Here is a 25,706-nt window from a genome sequence, read left to right on the forward strand (position 1 = left end):
ATTTGCTGTTGTTACTAAATACTAGATTATCTTTAAGAATAATGCACCTCTTGTACTTTTTGATTCTACAGCATTATCAGTCTAACATACACTTTTCTCCTCAACCCCTTCCTAGGCAAACCTAATCTATGTCCTGTCTATCAACTTTTAGTGCTGGCAATTCACTTCTGCACATTGTCACACTCAGAGGTATTCAGCCTTTCATGTTAGTAATATATTTCTTATGTTTCAAAATCCCTATAACTTTTAACTCTAAACATACTATTAGATCATGCAGCTTTCCACACTAAGAACCATAATTAATCTAAAAGCAAATCACTCCTGTAGGGTTATAGATGATTTTTTTGACTGACTTCCAAAACCACAATTTTTCTGATTCATGAAGATAATTTTCAAGTAGAGATCCAACTACTTCTGTGCACAATCTGCAATGACAATTAATCATATATAAACTGTTAATATAGTTTCTTATTTCTTTTATTTAAAATGACCTAGTTTAAGCTTTCTATCATCAGCTCATGTGGAGTCTGGCTCCACTAGAGACCTTTCTTATCTTGCATTTTCACCCAAAGTACCTGTATATACTGGGAACACAAATAAGAGATTGGAATAAATGTCATATTTTCAGTATAAAAGGCTAAGAGGTTATGATCAGATGCAATTTATCACAACCATTATGCCATGCACAGTATTCCCTTTTAAGTAATAAATTAGACTATATTTTTGCAATTCAACAGAATTACAAGGAACATATTCTCCAGTTAATACGCTGTTACGTCAATCTTCTAAAACCTTCTATAACAGCTTTTTCTAGTCTTGCTGATTTTTCCAATGAATGCATCTTGATATAATGTTATTATAGTAGCTTTTCTCTACTAAATTACAACTTTCATTACAGTGGGTACAAACAGTTGTAACCAAATCCTGATGCACAGTGTTGACAACAGACTATATGAATAGAGCATTCTTTCATCATGCTGCTACAGTCAAGAGTATGCTCTGCTCTCCCATCACTAACCAGGTTTTTTCCAACAAATCACTTCACCAGAAAGGAAAAAATGCTCATTAAAAAGCTAAGTAAAAATCATTCTTGCGACACTTTCCAAACAACCACTTCTATTCTAACATACATTGTCACTAGCATTACTTTTAGATTTACTTTGGCTTTTTAAAGAGTATTAAGAAATTGTCTCTCATGATAATATTACCTTATTGAAGGCAACATAGTTTGTTGAAATGTTTGTGCAAACACAGGCAATAGTCTTTTCAAGTATATGGGTGCCATTTCTGGATCTCCTTTGGGTTCATTACATTCTTCCTCATCCTTGTTTGCATCTTTCTTTTTCTTTTCATCCCCTTTGTTGACAGGACACATCCAATCTCCTGGAAAATTTTTTTCGCCCAATACATTCAATTGCAAAAGTCAACAAACCGAACAAAAACTCTTTCAAAACATCCAAGTTTTCTTTACTAACATCCAAGTACCTGAACATGAATACGCATTCCTAAAAATCTAAAATTTACAAGTGCATGACTTTGAATAAAATATTTAATAGCAAGCATCATCTGTGGCACCAAAATTCTCAGGAACAGGGAAAGTGCAGTTCCCATGCAGAAAGAAAGATGCCAGAGAAGCTACCAAGGCTGACACGCTCAGAATCCATAACAAGATCCCAGTCTAGGCTGATCCCATAGCTGAAGAGCAGGACAACTCGCACTGTTCATGCCCACTCAGTTACTTCCTTGGTAATTCCCCTCACTTAACAACATCTTAAAATGATAAGGTTTTTATGCATACTTTATTGGTTCAGGAAGGTAGGTCATGATTTTTTTTTTTTTTTTAATAACCGTAATAGAGCAAAATTCTACTAACTGCATAACTTAACATATATCAGCATTTCTACTATAGCAAGTGTTATGGACTTAAATATTGCACTCACCTGGAGACTGAAGAATAGCTACTACTTCACTGTGCCCCCTTTCCCGAGCTTTGTCCAGAGGAGTTTTCCCATCTTCATCTCTCAAATCAGGATTTGCACCATGTCGTAAGAGAGTCTGAGAGCAAATATTTTTATGTATTAAAAAATATTAAGATTTCTTCTTCCAAAGTAGCAAATGTGCTTTTCATACATCATTTATACAGTCTTCTCACGCTTGTAAGTATTGTGTGCTTTTTATATCCATAGAGCTAATATAAACTACTTTTATTCATTATTGCCCTATAATGAAAAATCTGTGTTTTGATAAATACTGTAAAGAATATGTAAAAATTTGACAGCGCATGTGTCCAGCATATTGCACTGACATTTTGAACAGAACAAGATGAAAAATCAGCAGGTAATGCTTTCTAAGTGTCAGTTTAAATCATACCTTTGCTACCTGAGGTCTTCCAAAACATGCTGCATAATGTAATGAGGATGACCTCTGACCTCTGTTAACATCAGCACCCCTTTCACAGAGGAATTCTACCTGTTAGACAAGAAAAAGGAAAATAGGTTTTTTATCTTCCTTTACATAAATAATGCAACTTCTTAAGGGTCTATAAACCTAATTTACCATTTCCTGAGTTCCAAAAGCTGAGGCCCAGTTTAAAAGAGTTTGTCCTACATCATCCATAAAATTTACTTCAAAAGCTGAAAGACAAAATTAAATAAAATAGTTTAAGTTCCCGCAACTATAAACTAAAGTTCCGCAGTATTCTTTAAATAAAAAGCAGTTTTTAAAAAAATTAAGTGTCCTCAATTCTGGAGAAGCATTTATGCTCTTAATTGAAATAAAAAAAGGTGGCACAGGTATGATTACTAACAAGACATGTTGAGTATTTAACAAAGTAAGCGAACTTGTATATAATGATTTTCAATGAACTACCTCAGCATTTGTTATGACACCTCAGAATATAAAAATCAAAGATAAAGCAAGCATCTCATTTTGGTTTTCAGAATGTTTTTGCTTACCTCCTGTGTCAATGGCATCTATCAGTGCATCAGTGTCCTTACTGCGGATACAATCTATCAGTTGCCGATGAGAACGTTCCCCAGAACTATCCAGTCTTCGCAATCCTGGGATTCTGCCTGTAGATCCAGCACTAGATTTTGGCAGGGCTTTTCTGCCTTCAAACAGTAGCACCAAAAGAAGATCTACTAACCGCATGGTATCCAGTACACATCTCTCATCACCCTGCAATGCGCTTTCTATAGAGTCTGGAAGTTCAGATCTTAGGAGATCCTGGAAATAATTAAAAGTCTGAACAATAAAAAATATACAGGGCTTTAGAAAATACTATCAGAATTGGATTTCATTTCCATATGAAATGTTCCCTTTTTCCCCTTTTTAAAAATAACTTACATGTACATGTGTGTGTATGAATATGTGTGTGTATATATATATATATATCTAGAAAAGAATAAAATCTATAAATACATATATGTATATCTAGCTATAAAATACCAACATAAATCTTGCATATATTGAAGTATACAAAGGGAAAAGCCTCATGAAAACAAAAAGCTGTAGCATAAAAGGATTTCTTACATGTGTTACTACTGGAGAGCCTCTACACAGGGTTGACAACAGGCTTACAATAGTTGACACCTGATTACTTAATTTAGAGTCTGCAGCTGTAGATGGTGCTCCAGTACTACTCCGTCCAGGTTTGCAAGCTGAAGATGGTCCTGAGGCTGACCCACCAGCAGCTGCCATGCGAGATAACAACTCCTCAGTTAATCCATGTTTAGCTAATGGGGCTGGGTCAACTCCACGCCGTGTGAATCTGTCAGCTAATGAAGCAAAGCATCTCAAAGCTCCATCTGAAACCTAAAAAAGACGTGCAAGAAAAACCAATGAAATATCTTTTACTTAAGATGAGAAGATGTTAAGGGGATATCCACAATAATACAGGACACATATGAGAATTTGATTTTCACATGAAGCTCGATCCTTCAAGTTAGATTTAAAGATCTACATATTTCTCTTAAGCACAAGAAAGTTTTCAATTGGACCAAGCCTAAAAATAGGACAAACTGGGAAAAAAATCTTTTACTCTTGGATAACTCTGATTATCCATTAAGCACCTGACATAGGAATACGCAAGAATTTTTGTGACAATAAAATACAAACTTCCAAATTTAGGTTTGTCACTAAAGGGAGGAAAAAATCCAACCAACCAACCACACACAGAAAACGCCAGTGACACTGTGGAATCAAGGCTTACTGATGATCCTCTTAACAATCCAGAAAAAAATACTGCTGGCAAAGTGCCCAGGAAAGGATTCAACATCTCTTCATGTCAATACTGAAAATAAAGGAAGGTTTTGCCTTTAATATCTCTCTATCTATACACTAGAAGTGTCTCAGTCTTTCAGATCAGGAGGTTTGCACTGCCCAATCGAGAGAACTTGCTTCAGGCACATTTGCCTTTAAAGATGTGCAGTAGCAAACCAGACTAACAGCAAGAAATAGCAGAAAAAACCCCACAATACCTATTCTCTAACCAAATTCTGAACCACTACTAGTTCTTACTCCCTAAAATGTTAATTCAGCAGTCCGTTTTCAATCTGTCTGCTATCACAGACCAAGGACTTCAAGACAATTATTCAACTACACACAGAACAAGATTAGAGTAGTAGCCAGACTTCACGAAGACAAAATTCTTAAATCTCCATTAAGTTTGCAGACTTCTGGTATGGTCTGTACATGCCAAACATTCTGCATTATCAGTACTCTTTTGCACTAGATTTTTTCTTTAATGTGTAATAATCACTGTTGTGTCCTCTGGCATCTTGCTCCAGTTCTTTGACAACACAGATAAACAATTCCACCAATCTTTATGCAATTTGCAGATAGTCCATAGATCTTTACCTTAACAGCTGTCAGAAATACACAACAAAGTTCACTTGTTTAACACACTGCATTAGTGGCATCAGTTTAGAAAGCAAAAGAGTACTTGGAAAGAATTTACATTTCTTCTCTCAAATTACAAGTGTAACACTAAGGTTAAAACCCCAAAATTATAGATAAGCTGATCCTGGGGACACATTCATCTGGTCTGAACTCATCCGTCAAGCAGTGTTACTAACTGGCAGCCCACACAAAAAGTCACCAAACCCAACAGCATAAAATGACAAAGTCGGGAGCAACAAACTTGAAAAGGGACAAAGGGACAAATCCATAATACACATCCAACATCCACTGTAATCCTGAGGCTTGTTTAATATATAACATTTTTCTCAAGGACACCAGCACCGATTTATTTTCTATCATCTAGGTCCCATCTTAAGCATGCTTATCTTTAAGTTTAACAGCTGAACAATTAAGTTAATTTGAACTCTCATTCACCTCTCCAACAGCCCTAGCAACTCTTTTTCTCTAACACCATATAAACTGGAAAGCAGTTAAAACACTACATTAAGATTTAATGGTCTGAATTCCAGTATTACCTTGCCTCACATCATTAGTGTACTAATAAAATTATTTAATGGCTAAAAACATGATAGCTTGCTCTGAAATGGCTAGTGTATGACAGCCCCTTGAAAATTTTTAAGATCTAAAAATATATATTTTAAAAACCTATCTCACAGGCAGAAAGATTTAGTTTCACAAATATGCTGTGCTTAATAAACTAGACTGGAGGCTGGATCTGCACATGTAGAGAAAGGAATGAGGACAGAGGTCAGAGTGAAATGGGGACTCAGCTCTGAGTATGGACTAGAAGCCTGGCCAGGCTACAGCAAGAATTTGGCTAAATGGCTATTCCTGAGCATTACCATGACATACACAAAAAGATTCTACTAGTAGAAAGATAATGCCTCTGGGATTCATTTTCTAGATTTTGCAAGGACTACTTCATCTCAAGTTAGTAAAACTGCAACAAAGAAGTGGAGCAGCATTTCTGCTAGTATCATTTAAGCTGGCTTCCAGTGTAATACTTTAGCATTAACCATGGATGTTTTTATTGCTTCTCTTAGTTTGGCAAAAGAAACATAAGCCAAATTAATTTTTGCCTCTTACTTACACTCAAATTTATAGTGATTGAAGTACAGTCATAGAACACTAATTACCTCAGAAATTGCCTCAAAGTGCACTGAAAAAAGTTATAGGATATTTTCCAATACAGTTTTCAGAGGTTAAATAAGATGATATTCAAACACCAGTACTTGGAGCCAAACACTAAACAGTGTTTTTATTCTCTTATCATTACAACTATACAGGAAACTGTTGTAATACACAAATATAACAACTTCTATGTAAACATACAGTTAGGGAGGCTGTATAAAGTTACCTACTCATTCCTTTATTAAACATACTGAAAGTTAAATTCACAGCACATTGAGCCAACTATTACATTACCTGATGGTCTTCATGTTTTAATAAACTAGACAGTGATTCCACACAAATCTCTAATGAAGAATCCTGAGGCTCCATTTTGCCACACAGTCGGGATACTACAGCCATAGCTGAATGCAAAGTATCTTTATGAACAAGGTGTCCACTGTCACGAATGAATGTCAGAACACAGTTCAACCCTCCAGCTTCAAACACAGCTCCTGACTCACGGGTACAGATTAATTCTAACACCTATGCCAAAAAGAAATTTAATTTGAATGAAGTACACACAAAAAGTCAGTTATTTATATCCATAGTCAGATACTTATATCCATCTACAGAACTGGTTAAGAAAATGAAACAACGGGAAAAAAGAAAAATGCCTCTCTTCCTCAACACCCAGAAGGGGCCAAAGTTTCCAATACTCCACTAGTTAGTGGTTACAGCTTTCTTCAAAAATATGGGAGCCAATACAAGAGCATCCCCCAAAGGCATGGTTATAATAGGTGTTCATGAAGATAGGTAATTAATAATCTCTCACCCTGGGAGAAACACAAAACTGAGAGTTTTGAAACTTGTAAGAGCACTGTTACCCCAGTGATGCACTTCTGAGTCAACTGGAAATAGCAAATAGGAAATAATGCATAAATTCTGATGCCATGGTAATCAAGAACTCCAAATATATGCTACCACATGGCCATGCTTTAAATCAGAGATGGTAAGAGTCTTCTAAATTTCTCTAAAAACTTCACAAGGGTGCAGGGGAGCTATATATAGTGCTATAGAAGAGGCAGCAGACAATTATTTTACACCAGGCAATTTATCTACATCTGGAGCAACTCTTCATTTCTTCAGCAGCATAAAAATAGCCCTTGGCATTCTATTAGCATTCTAGTCATACAAGATCAACAAGAAATTTCTTCTAATATTTTTTGTTTCCTTTTCTATATATTTTTTTTTGAAGAAAATCAAGCTGTGAAGAGCACCTGACTGACAGTAAGGATAAGCACCAGTGTCTGCATGTGCACTTTTGTTGTAGTCTGTGTTTTTGCATTACATTTTAATAAAAAAACTAGGATTGGAATATGAGGATACTCTTTGGAAATAGCAAATTATCCAACTCCTTCTAAAAAACAAGAGGTTCTTAAGTATACTTACCTTCACACATTGCTCAGCCAAATCTCTGCTCGTTCTGTTGTTAAGTTCAACAACTACTAAACGATTACAAAGTGCTTTGATAGCTCCATCCACTCCCACAATCCTACGGGTGCATTCAGCTGATACATCCAGGTAATATGTTATGGCACGAGCTGTTACTTCCAGTACATTGTCTGGAGCACTTTCATCAAGAAAAATTTTGCACAGTGCTGGCAAAAAAGTTCGAGGAGGGCATCTGCAGGAAAAAAACCACAACACATTACTATGTTGTGCATACTTCTCTACATTAAGCAATTTCATACACTTCCACATTAATGCTGTCCATGCACACATCATTTGCTCAACTAGTTTACAGCTGGTTCAGAACATTTATTTAGAACACTACATCTCATACACACATGAAAATTCAAATAGATAATATGAAAAGATGATGCATTAAGAAGCCAGCAGAAAAAGATACTCTTGAAATTTTACAATCATACAGGGGAAAAATTTATCTTGTTGGGATTTTTTTGTAGGAATTAATCTTCCATCACCAAACAGAATGCATGTTTTCTTAACAGTGCTTCAACGTTCATGATGATTAATAGCTACTTAATAATGAAATTTTATACATAAAGACAAAAGATTTTGGGTTTAATACACAATTTGATTTTGAGTTTGGGTCCTTCTTCCCTATGTTATTTCCCTTGTCATTATATCCTGTTTCAGTCTCTTCCACCACCCCCTGCCTCATTTTTTCCACTTAATCACATAGAGAAAATAATTAATTTTAATAATTAAAATTGCAGCTATTGCATTTTCACTCCAGATCCATATCTCAGTAGCCTCTGGCTCTCCTCTTTATTGTTAGCCTCATTTCCATAGGCAAGAATGGTGAGGAACATCCCCAAAACTTCAAAACATAAAAAGCAAGCTGCAATGGTCTGCCTTCTATTCCTCTGACATTACAGAACATAAACTGAAATAATACTTTTCATTATTAGAACAGCTGTGGATAAGACTGATTTGGATCAGAAGTTCTAAGACATGGAGCTATATTTTAAGTCAATTTATCTTCCAGCAGCATATTTAGCAAAACATAGCATTATGATGGCTCACCACAGTGGCAAAAGACTTCCAAGGTGATGGTGGGGAATTAAGTGAAGGGGATATATGGTGTGACAGTAGTTCAAATAGCTGGATACCTCAACCCTAGATGTAGGAGACCAGAGTAAATCTACAGGAAGCAAATACTGCAATTTTTCCTTCAAGTAGGGTTTTGGTTTTCAAAAGATGGCCTAAAACTTTCCTAAATCCACAAGAGAAATAATAACATGTTTTTTAGTCTGGAAGACAGGTGAAGTACTTGTTGATGAATCATTCTGAAGACTCAGAGGTCATTCAGTATCCTATCTGGTACGCAATGACTCAAACAGTGGCTCCAAATCCTGGGACAGCAAAATGCTAATAGTTTCCTTCAAGATCTTACCATGCTTTATGAAGTAACTAATAATGCTGCCTGACAAATAAATACATTACCCAACAATACTTAATGACAAATTAATAAGTGAAGCTTCAATAAAGCTCAATCACATACATAAAACTTATACTGGCCTATCCAGCCTATACCGTCTGTTGTTCTTAAAAAATTTGTTATTTAACTCTACATCTTTAAGAAGGGTTTAGACAGTAACTTTGTGTTTCAGACATTTTCCACTAGGGGGAAAAAAGGTCTGAAAATTGTATCCATTATTAGATGACAACCATTTTCTGACACATTTCAATACATAAAATTTAAAGTGCACAATGTATTCAAGGGTTTTGGTGCTGTATCTTTTATATTGTATTTTATGCAACACAAGGCAGATAACTAAAACATTGCTATGAACAATGTTCTTCAAACTATATTGCAAGAAAAATAATACAATAAATACAAATCTTAAAAAGCCCCAAACAAACCAAACCTATACACATATTACCAAGTGGAAGGTACGGAGCTCCTCTGTCTATTTTAATACTAGCAAGAGTAGTTCACTATTTTTCTTAGATGGCCACATAGCTGTAGAAAGTTAAAAGCCATACTTAGCAAATCTAAAATCTACTTTCTCTTAATGATTTAACAGCTTATAAAGAACCACAACACAAAAGGAACTCAGCTGTGTTTTTTAAAGGGAATTTAAAAAAAATTAAAATTCCTGTCCTTAAAACACTTATCTACCAGAGCAAATCACCCAGTAGACACAGTAAAATACTAAGTTACTAAGAGCATATCATTTATGTTGAATTCTTTGTCAGCACACAAATGCCTGTGCACTCTTATCAGCAATGCTGTCCTCATAAAAGCACAGCTCTCTAGCAAAAACTTATGGATTGAGGTTTTTTAAAATGGCCTTTCTGCTAGAACCTCTAGCTACACTAATCAGAGACCACTTTTTCAATCAGCAGGTACAGAACAGTGTCCACTTGCTGTCAGTACAATTTTTTTCTGACTTAGAGGAATTATTTCCAGTCTTCCCACAAGAAAACCAGGCTTCATCACAGAATCATAGAATGGCCTGGGTTGAAAGAGACCTTAAAGATCATTCAATTCTAGCCCTCCTACAATGGGCAGGGACACCTTTCACCTAGACCAGTTGCTCAGAGCTCCACCCAACCTTGTCTTGAACACTTCCAAGGATGGGGCATCCACAACTTCTCTGGGCAACTATATTGGGTTTGCATGGCCAGGTTTTGGTAGCAGAGGGAACTACAAGGGCAGCTTCTATGAGAAGCTGCCAGAATCTTCCCACATGTCCTGCAGAGCCAATGCCAGGTAGCCCCAGTATGAACCTGCTGCCTGACAAGGCTGAGTCACTCAGGAATGGTGGCAACACCTCTGTGATAACTTATTTAAGAAAAAAAAAAAAAAAAAAAAAAAATGTCATTGCACAGATGTAATTGTGACCAGAGAGGAGCGGGGTGAGAATATGCCAGAGGAACAGCTCTGCAGACATCAAGGTGGAAAAGGAGCAGGAAATGCTGGAGCTGAGCTTCCCCTACAGCCTATGGAGGAGACTCAAACTGGAGCAGATGGATGCCCAAGAGAAGGTTGCAAACCCAGGGGAAATCCATGCTGGAGCAGGCTGTGCCTGAAGGACTGTACCCCATGGAAGAGTGGCCCACACTGCAGTAGTTTGTGGAGAACTGCTGCCCATGGGATGGACTCCTGGTGAAGAAGTTCCCGGAGGACAGTCACCTATGGGAGGAACTCCACACTGGAGCTCCTCTTCCTGAGCAGCAGCAGGAACAATGAGTGATGAACTGACTGTAACCTCACTCCCCATCTCCCCGTACTACTGGTGGGGGAAGAAGTAGATATTGGGAAGGAAGAAAGGGTAGGGGAGAAGATGTTTTTAAGATTTATTTTACTTCTCAATATTCTACTTTGATTTTGTTAGTAATAAATTCAGTTAATATTCCAAATTCAACATTGGTTTTCCTACGACAGTATTTAGTGAGTGATCTCTTTCCCACACCTTATCTCAGCCATGAACCCTTCATTATATTCTCTCTCTCCTGCCCAGTTGCAGAGGGTAACAACAGAGTGGCTTTGGTGGGTGCCTGGCATCCAGCCAGAGTCAACCCACTTGTCCTTGTCACCACATGCTCTTGTAGAAAGTCCTTCTCCAGCTTTCTTGTAGGCTCCCTTCAGGAATTGGATGGCCATAATTAGGCCAGCCCAAAGCCTTCTCTTCTTCGGGCTGAACAATCTCAATTTTCACAGCCTTTCCTCATAGGAGTGGTACTCCATCCCTCTAATCATCATGGCCTTCCTCTCACTCCAGCAGGTCCATGTCCTTGCTGTGCTGGGGACCCCAGAGCTGGTGCAGCACTGCAGGTGGGGTCTCAGCAGAGCAGAGCAGAGGGGCAGAATCCCCTCCCTGCCCTGCTGCCCTCACTGCTCTGGATGCAGCCCAGGACACGTTTGGCTCTCTGGGCTGGCAGTGCCCATGGCTGGGTCATGCCCAGCCTCTAACCCAGCAGCACCCCCAAGCCCCTCTGGGCAGGGCTGCTCTGATCTGTCCATCCCCAGCCTGTGCTGGTACCGGGGGCTGACCTGACCCAGGTGCAGCACCAGCACTTGGGCTTGTTAAAACCCATGAGAATCCCATGTGCCCACTTCTCAACCTTGTTCATCCCCCTGGAGGGTACCCCACCCTTCAGGTGTGTCAACCACACCACTCAGCTTGGTGTCATCTGCAAAGTTGCTGAGGGTGCAGTCAGTCTCTTTGTCTATGTCATTGACGGAGATATTAAATAACAGTGGTCCCAAAACAGATCGCTGAGGGACACCACTTGTCACTGATGTCCAACAGGACTCTGAGCTATTGACCACTACTCTTTGCATGTGACCTTACAAACAATTTCTAATCCATCTAACCGTTCACCCAGCAAATCCTTCTCTCTCCGATTTAGAGAGAATGATGTTAGGAGGAAGCCTGTCAAAGGCTTCACAGAAGTCCACATAAATGACATCTGTAGCCCTTCCCCTGTCCACTGACAGAGCCACCCCATCACAAAAGGCCACTGGGTTGGTCAGGCAGGGCTTGTCCTGGGTGAAGCCGTGCTAGTTCTCTCAAACCACCTCCCTGTCCCCTGTGTGCCTTAGCAGAGCTTCTAGGAAATCTGTTCCATGACCTTCCCAGACACAGAAGGGGGCTGACAGGGCAGTAGCTCCCAGGGTTCTCCCTTCTACCTTTATAGAAGGGTTCAATATTTCCTTTTCCAGTAACTTGGGACAGCAATGACTTTTCATAGGGTGTGACTTGGCAATTGCAAACAGAAAGGTTGTGGAGTCTCCTCAGGAGATACACAGATTACACTCATAAGCACACATAGACCATAGAGACAAATTCAGATTATTTTGGCTTGTTGAAGTTCCCTCAGGTCTTATCAGTGTGTAAAGTTCCTGAAAACAAGAGAGCACAAGTATCAGTTCTGTCATTCACACACAGTATAGATCAACAGTTCAGCCTGTGATAGCAGGCAAGAAGGATGAACACATCCCTGGTGCTCCAGTCATGATCTTCTCAAACAGGTGGCTAAACAATTACAGCATAAAATTGCTTAGCTGTCATTTTGAAGGACTTCAGTCTTTATGCTGTAGCTAACTTTTCTATCAATAACTGCATACAGACAAAAGGACACAGGTCAGCTTTATAGCAATCGCCCTTTAATTCCCAAGTCTGGACTAAGCGATGACATGGGTCTCCTGTGGTTGAAACTATGAGCATCAGCTCTACATTGTCTCAGGGAGAAGAATGTGCCTGTGTGAGTAGTGCCAGAGAAAGAATTAACAGAGGTAGGTGGGAACACCAGCCGCACAATGAGAGATAGGGTGCAACACCATCAGAGCCATGTAGCAGATGCCCAAAGCACACCTCTCCCTTCTGCTCAGGCAGCTCCACTGGGGATTTCTCTGTGCAGGCATTTGACCAATAAAAAGAGAGGGAAGGTGTTGCCCTTATTCAGTTGATGGTCTTTATGCCTCAGAATTGTGGAAATTGGTTTTCAGAGCAGCCCTTGAGTCTTCACTCAATCTAACGGCAAGTGAAGGCATTCAAGCATAAGCAAAGGCAGCAGAGGGAAGAGAAATCCACTGCTTACCAGCAGGCCAAGCACAGCATCTCCTCAGGACCAGCCCTCTTTTTAATGAAGCACCAAGTAGGCAAATACAGCCAACACCAGCAGGAACCAAAGAGTGAATCAGACAAATCATGTAGCACTATGCTGCATAAAATATCATGCAGCACTATATCACCATAATTCCAAAGGTAAATCCTTACTTTCTTTCTTAGGCAAGCCAAAATGGAGCAAAAGGACCTAAAACTGCTTCAAATACTGGCTGAGGAAGATTAGGGCCCTTTAGTAATATAGACCTTAATGCTGCTCCAACTAAGGCTATGCTCAGAACTAAACTGTATTTTGACAGTATGTATTTTGGGTAGTAAAACAAAACATTCCAGGAGCGTCCATAACACAGACAAAGGCAACTGAACATTGGATTCACCTTTAGAAAACAGTCTACATGGGAAAAACAAGGTTGTCAAAACTTCCTGGGACAGAAGGGAAACTGAGGTCAGAGCTACAGCACTGAATGAACTGATGTGACAGGATAGCAACCAATGGTCAGCTTTTAGTACACTTCCATCTACTGACAAATGATGCTTTTGGTTTCCAAGAGAAAAATACACCAATAAACCTGCCATTACTGCAAGCATCAATACCCACCAAAAAAAAAAAAGCTAAGTGCATAATTTCTAAATCATCCCAGTATCAAAACCAGGTTCACATGTTGCTTTTATCAAGACTATATATTACCTAGAAGTAATACATCTGAGAAAAAAAAAAAAAAGAAAGTCTAACAGAAAAATTCCTAAAGTTGTAGGTGAGGAATCACTGTTCACAATGACCTATTTGCAGTGAAACAAGCAAAAAGATAGTGGTGAGTTTTCTTTACTACAGAAAAAGCTATTCTTTAATAGTGTTTATTCTTTCAAATCAGAAAATAATGGCAAATAGGTACCTCCAAAGTTCAGGTTTCTATTCAGGCCCTTCTTCTAATAAACATGAAAATGAAAGTAAGATCTTTTTAGATTTTTATTTCTAGGGTGCTGTATTAATATCACATTGGGCACTTCCTAAAGTACTTCAAATGTGTACTTTGGAAGGGTGATTAGGGACTACTTAGTGAATTAATGAGGTCACTCTGTGTTACTCCTTAGTGAAAGACCAACTTCAAGTTAATGAGGTTATTCTACAACCCACACTAGAGCTCTCGCTAATTACTTTAAGTCTTGCAGCTCTCAATGTCCACCCAACTTCATTCCTGTATTTCCTGGAGAAGAGCTGCTGTTAGTTACTATCTTCCAAGTTTTCCATCCACCATGGTTCAAAGATTTTGCTGAAAGATAGCTTTGTCCAAAATAGGTAATATTCATTATCAATATTTCCCAACTATATTATGATCTATTTATATTAGCATACTAGAGCATTCTCTGTTTCCTGTACTGACTTCAAGAAGTAAATCACATTAACAAGTGCTGATTCTGTCTAATTTATATTTAAATAAATATATTCATACTTTCAGTCTTAAAATGAGTTATTAGGTTGTACAGAGCATAATACACAAATTATTTAATATGCATTCTTTCTTTGCAAAAAATATACTTGATCTAAAAACATTTTCTAAATATCATAATCATCTTGATGTCAAGAAAAGCTAAGAAAATTTGTCAGTAAAATTGTATTACTACAGAATCTACAGCACCATAATCAGCATTAACTCCACATGCTGACACACTTCTGGATCTTTACACACACACCCACCTCTTTAGGAACAGATATATCCATAGGGATACAAAATTCTTAAATAGCTACAGCAGTAATCTCCTGCCAGTGCTAATCCCTTAAACTCTAATGAAGTGACTCAGCTGATTTTACAGCTTGCCAATGTAAAAAGATACTAAGGAAGTAAAAACAGGCACTGTAAACTCATTTCTGTAATTACATTTCATATTTTAATGCACTTAAAATCCTTAGCTAAAACAGAAACAATAATAGTGAAGACTGCACTACTGCTTAAAAATAAACTTAAAGGAAAAAAGACCAGTTCAGTTCATCCCCAAAATAGTTAACAAGTACTGCTAGCATTAGGGTGTGTTACTCAATTCCAATGTAACCGCTGGACTCAGTTGATGCGGAGCCCCTGGCATGTGACAAAGCCTTCAGCGAAGCTGCCTGGTCCAAGACATGTGACTTGTGGCAGAAAACCAAGCTCAGCTGCCTGCCAGCAATAGCTGGATCTTTAAATGCATACCATCTGCTGAGACCAGTTAAAAGTGGGAAAATAAGGAATTATATGTGTCTACACTACTTAATATATAATAATTTTAAATAAAAACTAAAATACCGAAGTTAACTCTTATCAGTAACAGTTTTTGAGGAAAAATAAACCAGATAAACACTTAAAACAACACGTCACACAACTTTGAAACTTTTAAAAACATCCTGCACAACAAATTTTTCTTAAAGCAAAAGTAGTTTCAACTCATGTTTGATTAATGTTTATTTTTCCTTTCTATAGTTCTTTCTAAGGGAAGAGATCTCAGACTTTCCCGCATTGTTTCTTTCACTGGAAGACTGTTTTGTTTCTACATGCAACCAAAACCAGCAGCAGAGTAATCAAGACCATCCATAAGAGAATCCACACACCTGCACTGCCTGTATGTATTCTTCTGGATTCACTACCAAAACACATTTTGCACTGTTTTCATATAACACTTTTACAATACAAATGAAGTCCAGAAAACATCACTCATGTATAAGAATTTAGACACACCATATCATATTTTAAAGGTACAAGGAAAAAGCAACTAAAAATTATCTGGCAATTTAGGAACTTTTACCAGAATTACAAAACATTAAAACTTGCACAACTCTGAATTTCTAATTGCAATCACAGCCTAGGCCAATAAAATTAAGGTGAAGAACTAACAATTCCATCCTGTATTCATCCCAGTAGAAACCCTACTTTATTAAAAACTAAAAGAAAGTAATTTAGAATTCAAATCTGACATTTAAAAACACTTTCAAACTTTCTTTTAGCTAAATAAATTAGAGCTGAACCCTCTTTTGAGAGTTCATTATTAGGCAGGAAGACAATTAGTATTGGACATTTAGTATTCAACTACACATTCAATAAATATCAGTTGTGTAAAATGAAAAGTAAGAAAAATGCCAGCTTCCACAGCATAGGTAATTTCTGTATTTCTAAATAAATTATCACTTGCTTTATTCCTAAATTTATAAAGGATGTGTTGGGCTGCCTTTTGTATTTTTCAGCATCTTATAAAAGCTATGCCATACCTCAGGGTAATAATGCCACAAGTTCGCTCTCCAATCTCCAGCATTTTGTAAATATTTTACAGACACCTAGTCCACAAAAGCTGAATAAATTAAAGAATGTGAATCTACAGGTCTTCCTGCCCATGATTTCCACTAGTAGCAACCTCAATTGTGCAAACAGAAAATGCCTGGAGTACATATTACATCTGTCAACATTTCAAAAGGAAATATACAATTTAAATAAAAAGTATGATTTTGTATGTGTGCCTAAATATGCACGTCTCCAAGAGCTTCTACCAGATTCTCAGGTGCTCAAAAAAAGAACTGACTTACACAAGAAAACTTCCACTTCCCTATTAGCAATCTATTTAACATCTGTGCTATCTACATCTCTTGTTAAGAGGCCAATATTAAAAATCACTTGACCAGTAGTCATGCAAGAAAAGGAAGCCCGCAATTTGAAATTCCTGTAACATGTTTTATTGGTCTCATCCAATCTGTTAGGAGCTGACACTTTCAAAAGTTCATTAACCTGATACCTGATACCTTCTGCAAATAACATGCTGCACCCATCTTTGGCACATTAGTTGCAAGAATCATTTCAGTTTTATTTGACACACAAAATTCTGAACAAAACAAAGGATACTTGACGATTCCACTAGAAAAAAAAATTTTAAATGCCAGACTAGTAAATAGTGACAATGTGATGAGTTGTCTGGACTACCCAGAGGCATGGGCTCATTAAAACAAAATGTGTTTTAACACATACAAATGCCAAGTTACAGACCTCAGTCAAGTCATCAAGCCATACCTAACCAGAAAGCACTCATATCCTGGAAAGCAACTCTGAAGACAGATAACTAAACCCACACTTACTCTACAAGGTTTTGGAAACATCTAACTCAACTTGGCATGTTTAACTGTTAACAGTAGGTCAGAGGCACTACTATAAAGAGCATGGATGAAGGCAACACTGGAAAGTATTTCTGAAGAACTTGTAAACTGAAGAACTAGAGAAGGGGAGGAAGATCAAGAGCTGATGAAATGTCCGTAGAGGTACATTCACAGTAAGAACACTACTGGCTTTTAATCTAAATAGGCAAAGGTGAACTGACTGCAGTCTACAGATTTCATGAGACTGGCCAATTCTTATGGAAAAGAGCAAAAAATTTCAACAAAGACAACTTAGGTAGCAGATTCAATTGCAAAAGAGAGGGTAAAACTAGGTAGGATACCCTCTCAGAAGCATAAGCTACACATTATGCTTATATGAAACAAGATGCTCAATCCAGTAATAACCATATAAAATATAAGGGCCAGGACAGAAGAAAGGATGTTAATTTAGACTTAATCTTCCCTTCTGACCATTGGAACCATAGTGGTCCTCAAAATAACTAGACAAGGTTAATTAATCTCCACAATACCAGCAACAATGAGGCCACAACTCCCATTTTACAAAGAGCAACCAGAAAGACTTTTAAGTATTTTAAAATTCTTATAACTGAAAAAGAGAAAAAAAAACCAAAACCCAACAACAACAAAACAGCCCTAAAAATCAGGAATAATTATAAACATTACATTGTAACAAGACAGCTCCCTGAAAAATACAGAGTACACCTCTACTTCCATCTCAGAAAACCACTCTACAGGACGCTGAAGATCCCACTATATTGGAGGTCACAAAGTAAATTACTCTAGTTCTGGTATTTCACTGCTCTGCATTCATTAAAAGAAAAAAGCTTAGCAGGAATCACATGAGACTTGCCACTATAAAAGTTACAAAATTTGGGAGAGATGTCTACATTACTGCAAACCAGTAATTCACTAAGAATATATGCTTTGAATGGTTTAAAATAATGAAAACTGTAGTCTCTTGTTGACAGCAATACCTTTCCTACGTTATTCACTGCTGCACTCCAGCACGAAAGTGTAGCAATGATCTTTTTTTTCCTCATGATTTTTCCTTCCAATGATCTTTATTTTTTTTTCCTTAAAATAACAAAACATGAAACCACCTTGATACCAACAGAGGTGCTCTCTCAGCCTGCTAGTTTTTCCACAATTGTCAGACCTGTTAAAGGGCACTTGACTGTCTGAATTACAAAGATGCTTTTAAAGGCAGGCCAGATTTTAAATATATTCCTGAAAACCAGCACTTTGGATTTCTATCCCTATCTCTAAAGGAAAAATTGTTTTTTTCTATAGATCTAACTTTGATTTACTCGAGTTTTACAATCCTGATAAAGAAAGGAGAATGTCGTTTTAAGCAGGTGGAGGCAGCTAAAGCTAAGCTGTTCCACATTAACAGTCTCACAAGCTCACATCAACAGTGAGTGAAATTCACTAGAATTTCTTCTTAGACTTGTCAGCAAATACAAGATATATGCCTTTTCCCTAGTGAATACATATTTTGGAAAGAAAAAGGTTTAGAGTGAATTAAAGTAAATGTATTTGATCTAAAAAATAAACTGAAATTATTTCTATTTTACACATTAGAACCCTAACATATGACCCTTTGTACAATTTGTTTTTATTTGTCAAATGAGCTGGTAACTCCTGATAATTTTTTGCTTACCAAATCCGTTAGTGCCAAATATACTGAGGTAACCTACAGAACAGCCAAAGAGGAAGATGTTTTCTCCTTCTGAGCATTAATAAGGCCTACTTCATCTGCTGTGTAGAAAAGGTTTTAAGCAGGTCTTACTTTGTAATACTAGGGCCTTAATCTACAAATTTTCATTGTAATTAATTGCTAAGTACTTTTACTCTGACAGACAGCAACAGAAAGCCCAACCAGAAGAGCTCTAATTTCATTTCACCAAAAAAAAGTGAAACAGTCACAGGAGGTGAAAAAAGAATAAATTGAAACACCTATGTGGAGAAGGGCTACATTAATAATATGAGATTGCAACTAATAGTCTCTACACACATTTAAACTGTTACAGGTAATTTAAAACACAAAAGAATGACTATCATTTCAATTAAGTTTATACTAAATGCATTCTTTAAACTCCTGTTCAAGTGGATTTAATAGTGCACAGTTTAACTACAATTTGGGACTAACACTTATAATCACAACAGTTTTGCTATTTTTCTCCAACTCAAATACTTAACAAAACCATTTCTCCTCATTCATTAAGTTTCTGTAGTTCAAGCTAGTGATTTTTGCTGCTGGTAAAATGTTAGCCATTCTTCATGCCAAGTGACTAGCAGTGTCTGTGACTCATTATCACCAGAAGATGAATATGCCACTGATTTTTGTAATGTTAACATATGAGTAACTTCCAAAATAACTTAATTGGATGTAACATGCAAATCTGGAAAGAAGTAAAGAAACATCAATTATTTGGCAGCACTACCAATTAATCAGCTGCATACCATGAAATCTGCTGTGATGCTGCTAGAACTCCACAAGAACATTATGAAATACACCACCCTGCATGTGGGCCTGCTTCCGGTTTGGACTTGACCTGTAACACGTTTCAGTACCCAATATTCTTGTACAAAAGCAAATTATTACTGTTATCATTACCTATATCATTCCCTTCAGAACATGTCTGCAAAGTAACGGGTGTTACTTTACTGCAAAAATGAAGTGCGAGATTCTGAATCCAACATTTCAGCACTTCTTTTCCCATTCAACTTTGTGCTTTCTTTGCCAAGTAATATTGTGCATTGCCCTTAACTCCTTAAGAAAGCAGTATGGAAACTGTATTGTGGTTTTAGAGATGGTGCAGAGCATTCATGTCAATATTTTTAATGTGGTCTTGTTTCACAGCTTTGCCAGTTCTCACTTTTAATATGCAGCTTTTAATCATCAGATGTACTTCACTAAAATGATGGGCTTTTTCTTAGCTTACATCACAAAAGCAAATAATTTCTTACATAAAAGTGGACTAATACTTAATATTTAAAGTTACTTCTAACTAAGCTGTGAAAAACATCCCATTTCATTCTCCAAGAAACTGTTTTAGAAGTCCATCTCAAAGTTGTTGAGTTTCACAGATGAAAAATTTTCTTTAAAGTTTTGTCAACATATAACTAATAGCAACAATTCCAAGATGTTCAAATAACATGCGCACAGCATTCAAAAATTTGGAAATGCCGTTCTTATTTAGTAGAAGAAAAAAAGTTTGTAAAGTCTAGAGGCTGGTTTTCTTACCAACAGAAAAATACATCCATATTCTAGATCAGGCATGCACTGAAAATATTTCAAAATTAGTTCCTGAAAAATGGGGGTTTAGTAGCCTTTCCATCACACAATAAATCACCTATTTCAGTAAACAGCAATTCCTTTACAAAACATGCTGAAAAGGAACATAAAATATTATCCATGATTAGTTTAGTTATACCCTCTCAGCATGTTACACTTTTGGCTATTTGAACTGTCATTTGGAAAGACTTTAAAAATACTTTTCAAGATATCATCTGTTTCTTACAGAGCTCCAAAATAAATAAAGCCCCTTTGAAACGCAGGCACCCGTAAGCACCTGAGACAACCACTGAGAAGTTGTCCACTGAAGACTGGATACCCTTCTCTGCTTCTCCCATACTTCCAGTTATGCAGTTCCACCTCCAGTGCTCATCAGACACCTCTCTATATGCTGTAACTCACTGTAACAGCAGAAAACTAACAACCTTCCTCAGCAAGTGTAAGGAGCAGCTTGCACTTGCACAGAACTAGAGGAGTCCAGTAAGTCCTGACAGTGGCAGGAACAAGAGTGTGGTTGGGAGGAGTAAAAAGGCTGGGTGACAAATGGAAAGAAGGTAATGAACTACCATGTCAGCTCACCAAATACCATGGTAGCCAATAAAAAGTAGCAGTTTCAACGTTATTGCAAAATTCCTTCAACAGGCAGAGAACTTTGGTAACTTCTTCCCCTATTTACATTTCATTCTCTTCTTTTTGAGGAAAACTTACAAGGGCAAAAGAAACTGAGAACTTAGAAGACGAGTAAAATTAAACTATACCAACACTCAAAAGAAAAAATTAAAATACCAAATGGCATTTTAAATATTTCTTCTTTCAGACATAAATAATTTCTAAACTACAACAGTGCAATAACAGAACATTCATTATAATCATTTTAAGAAAAGAAGAAGCACTTGGACAATTTAATTCATTTATATTGAAATAAAAGACTGTTCTAAATAAAATGCATAAAACTCACAACTGGTTTGTATTTTTTAAAGTTGACATTTCATTCCTGACTCTCAAATACACAGAAGATAACCTTAAAAATGCTTATGCCTAATTCTACACCAGTATGGAACAGAATATCCTGAAGCAGGCAGTTCACCCAGATACATCAGAAAAATTCACTCTTAATAACCAAGGTTTTTTTTACCATGGTGAATTCTGAGGCTTCCCCAGTATCAGTAGTATGAGGATAGACAGGGAAATCAAATGGATCTCACTACAGTAAGGATCTTCAAGTCAAAATTTTACCTGTAAGCTCACCAAGGCAAAGAACAGGCAGCTTCAACTTCTAAAGCACAGTACAAAATTATGCTCAATGCTCCGTAACTACGACAAATTTTAGAGATGTATGAATTTTACATTTCCTGTAACAAATGCAGTCATAAGAACAGCTTCTAAGATGCAAGTCTGAAAACTGTTTCCTTCATAGCTACAAAACCAAACAGTGTAACCTTCTCAAATGCTTCTGAATGTATACTCCTAAAAAGCAGGATGTATCTGAAAAAGACTAGCCATATTTTACTATGAAAACAAAGTGAGAGCAATGAAAAAAAAAAACAAAAACCCACAAAAAGGAAGACAGGAAAGAGCATGAAAATCAGAACTGAACAAACCAACTAAACAAGTAAAAGTTGTGATTGCTTACACTTTTGCTACCTCTTCCAGACTAGTGGTGGGCTCCCACAGACAGAAGTGTAACACAAGCACAGCAACAAGTAACAGAAGTGATTACATCAGCATTTTGTGCTGTGAGAAATATAAAAAAGATTGAGTGCAGGGACTGTGCTATATGACATGCACAAATGAGAAGGAGAGTGGCATGAACAGCAACATGCTCCAAAGAAGGGGCAAAATATTTGTGTGAACAGGGGGGTTTTTTTGTGATTTCTGCTTGGACTTACAGAACTCAAAAAAAGCTACAATATCCCTTGATAAAAGTACTGTGAGAGTACGGATGCTTAAATATATCTAGGTGATCATTATAATCCTAGTGCAAAAAAAGTTTTTCTCTACCAAAAAAACGCAAACCAAAATATACACACACAAAAAAACCCAAAACCACCCCCCCAAAATAAAAGAAAAAAATTTTCTTTTATTTTAACCCAACAAACCCCACCACCACACATATCCATATCATTCAATTTAAAGAAATGTATTAAGAGTCGCAATCAGCTCCTGTGTCAGAGCAGGCACTGCGTATCACCCAAACAACACTACATTTTTAATCAGACAAGGGTACTCCACGTGACATTAACAGAAACACTTGAGTCCAGTGATCTAAACTGAAGTTCAGACTGTAAAAACATCTTTGAGGCTGAAAGTTTCTAGGAATGTTAAATATTACATTCAGCTGCAGAAAGGGAAAAATAACATTCCATAAATGAGAGCCAGGACTACTTACGTTTCAAAACAGCGATCCACGTTGTCTGACATCAGAAGCAGCATGCAGAGCTGTTCCAGTGCTATTAGCTGCATATCCCTTTCATCCCCCTGCCCCATCTGCAGCCATTCCAGCAACGTGTCTGGATCCACATCTGCCATGGTTTTTTATAAAAAAAAAAGCCGCCTCCACTTCAATTAAAAAGTACCCAAAATATCCTTTAATTGTTGAAGCCAGACTAACTTCAGCACAATTAATTTCTCTCTTCAGTCAGCCTCACGCTTTTGCAGTTTTCACCTGGCAAGAAAAAGTAAAAAAAAGTAATCATCATCACAATCTTGTCATTGAACTTTCTGAATTTGCTCCTCTCTAATGTATAGCATATGTTTGGGCTGAATTAAGGAAATTTTCACATATTTTAGCTGCAAATGTTTTTTTTTCAAGCTTTATAAGCAAGTAAATAATAATGAGTTTGGTCTGTTTTGAGTATAACTCAAAATTAAAGCTAGAAAAATCAAGCTTAACTGTTTTGTGTATTCTTAAAGCTAAGAGAAAGAAAGTGATGTCTTGCCCATCCCCCTCCTTTAATATCACCTTATTATAAAGTGTTCAGCTTTATGAGAGATGGATTACCTCCTGATGAAAATACTCAAATACAAAAAGATAATGGATTTCACATTTTAAATAGAAATCCATAAAATAAAGAACTGAGATCTACAATTACAGACTTGCAGAATATCTAGAAACCTTTTATGAATCCTTCATCTCTTAAAATAGCATTCGAATATAAGGAAAATAGGCTTTTCATGTCAAAGGATAAAAAATGACAACTTAAAAATCACTTCCATTTTCAAGAGTTGGAAGTTTGTTGGATTATTTAGGGACTTTTTGGGGAAAAAAAATTAATTCATACCTTTCTAAAAAATCCAGTGAATAATTCAAATAATTCACATACATATAAGGAAAACAACATTATTTGCTGGCCCAATGCCACAGCTGTACATGCAAACTGAAGACCAAAAAAGTCCCTTTAAAATGTTAAGATATTTTTGGCATACGTGCCTGCTTTTTACTTTGTACTTAACAAACAGTCAAATTCACCTTCCTTGCCCAAAAACACAATAAACATGACTATTTTCATACAAAAACTAACAGGTTACAAACCAATCTCTCCAAATTAGACATACAAGAAAAATAATACTCTTAAAATACAGCTTAGAGAAAAAGAATTAGTTTACCAAACTGATAGGTAAATATGAAATGCTGGACAGTGTTCCCACAAACAGGGGGGAGGTGATGTGGGAGGAAGAAGCTTGATGTGGACAAAGTCTGCCTACTTGTTTACTTGCTGCTAATGAGTTAATAGTTAAAAAATAACTCCATCAAGGGCATGTCTACAAAAGGGAATCAGAAATTAGTATTATATGAAGAAACATACACTGAATCAGCTGTTTCACAATAGCTTCAAACTCAAAGACGTGAAAGAAGTACAACAGATAAGATTTTTATATAATTTAGGACCATAATATTACAGTTCACTCAACTACTGCTTGCCAGTTATATATTTGATGTTATCTTACTCTAAAAAGTAATTTAATATTAGTAAATTGATATTCTGTGTTTTACACAATGCCTACGATTCTCCAAGATGTTTACAGACTGCATTTTCTGCTCTAATCCTTTATAAAACTACTTTTAGACAATAAAAGTGGGATCGTATAGTAAGTATTCTACCTCTCCTTAACACGACGAAATCGTTATTTCCGGGAGCGGGGAGATGGGTGATAGCGAAACAAACAAGAAATGTAAGAGACAGCGAAAGTGGGGTAAGTTCCACACAGGCACCTGCTGTTCTCACATCCCAGACGGGCTGTACAGGAACCACCGCGCAGAACAGGAGCGTGCCGAGCGGCCGGGACCCCCGGGAGAGCCGCCCCGGAGCAGGGGCCAGGCCGCAGCCCAACTCATGCCGCGCCGCCCGGGCCTGCTCGCACAGAGCAGGCGGGCCCCGGGCCCGCGCGGCGCCTTGGGCCCCTTCCCCACACGGCGCCGCCCGGGGCAGGGGAGGCACCGCCTCCCCCACCTCGCCGCCCCCGCACGGGGCACCCGGTGGCGTGAGGGGCTCCCCGGCAGCGCCGCCCCGCTCTGCCCCCGGCCTCTCGCACAGACTTTACGGCACCCGCCGCCTCCCCCCCGCCCGCAGCTTCGGCCCGCTCCGACAGGCCCGGGCAGCGACGCTCGAGTTCCCGGCGAGCCGCAGGCCGCGCAGGGTGACCCGGCCTGGCTGCGAGGGAAAGGCGCCGTCTCCCAGAGCGGGCCGGAGAGGCCCCGCGCCACCCCCGCCGCTCACCTTAGCCTCCCGCAGCCTCCTCGCCGGAGCCGAGCCCTCCTCAGCGCCACGCCGAGACCAGGGCAGCGGCGCGGCGGCGGCAGCCCGAGCCCCGCGGCAGGCGGCGGCCAGCGGCATCCATGGCGCTCCGCCCGGCGCGGGTGGGCGGGCGGGGCAGGAGCCGAGCTCGGGGCGGAGCTGAGGCGGCCGAGAGTCCGCTGGGGGCGCTGCGGGAGCCCCGCGGAGAAGGGGCCGCTCCGCGGGCCCGCTCCGCCCGCGCCGCCGCTGCGGAGCCGCGAGCGAGGTCCTGGGGAGCCCCAGCCGCGGCCTGCCCGGCGAAGGGGCCTCCCCGGCTCCGGTGGCCTTTCCCTGGCTACGCGGATTTATTTTTTTATGGTTTACAGGTCATTTTATTTCTTGCCATATTCTGATTATTTACTTCAATACAA

General features: G+C 38.3%; 1 protein-coding gene across 10 annotated transcripts in view; it reads right to left on the minus strand.

The window, feature by feature from the left end:
* HECTD1 (HECT domain E3 ubiquitin protein ligase 1) overlaps window positions 1-25,417 on the minus strand; it is a 61,175-nt gene extending 35,758 nt beyond the window's left edge. For 7 of the 10 annotated variants that reach the window (XM_058837650.1, XM_058837616.1, XM_058837601.1 and 4 more), the window contains exons 1-10: window positions 25,279-25,417; window positions 22,950-23,225; window positions 7,480-7,714; window positions 6,346-6,573; window positions 3,532-3,813; window positions 2,955-3,243; window positions 2,557-2,633; window positions 2,371-2,469; window positions 1,941-2,055; window positions 1,209-1,383 (exon numbers count right to left, since the gene is read on the minus strand). In XM_058837650.1, the coding sequence (XP_058693633.1) occupies window positions 1,209-1,383; window positions 1,941-2,055; window positions 2,371-2,469; window positions 2,557-2,633; window positions 2,955-3,243; window positions 3,532-3,813; window positions 6,346-6,573; window positions 7,480-7,714; window positions 22,950-23,089 (1,640 nt within the window). In that variant the 5' untranslated portion in view covers window positions 23,090-23,225; window positions 25,279-25,417. The remainder of the gene's footprint in view (window positions 1-1,208; window positions 1,384-1,940; window positions 2,056-2,370; window positions 2,470-2,556; window positions 2,634-2,954; window positions 3,244-3,531; window positions 3,814-6,345; window positions 6,574-7,479; window positions 7,715-22,949; window positions 23,226-25,278) is intronic. The other 3 variants (XM_058837660.1, XM_058837624.1, XM_058837608.1) reach the window with 1 other exon arrangement.
* Between the last annotated feature and the right edge of the window lie 289 nt (window positions 25,418-25,706).

The sequence above is a fragment of the Poecile atricapillus genome, chromosome 1 (genome assembly GCF_030490865.1).
Source record: "Poecile atricapillus isolate bPoeAtr1 chromosome 1, bPoeAtr1.hap1, whole genome shotgun sequence".
NCBI classification, from domain to species: domain Eukaryota; kingdom Metazoa; phylum Chordata; class Aves; order Passeriformes; family Paridae; genus Poecile; species Poecile atricapillus.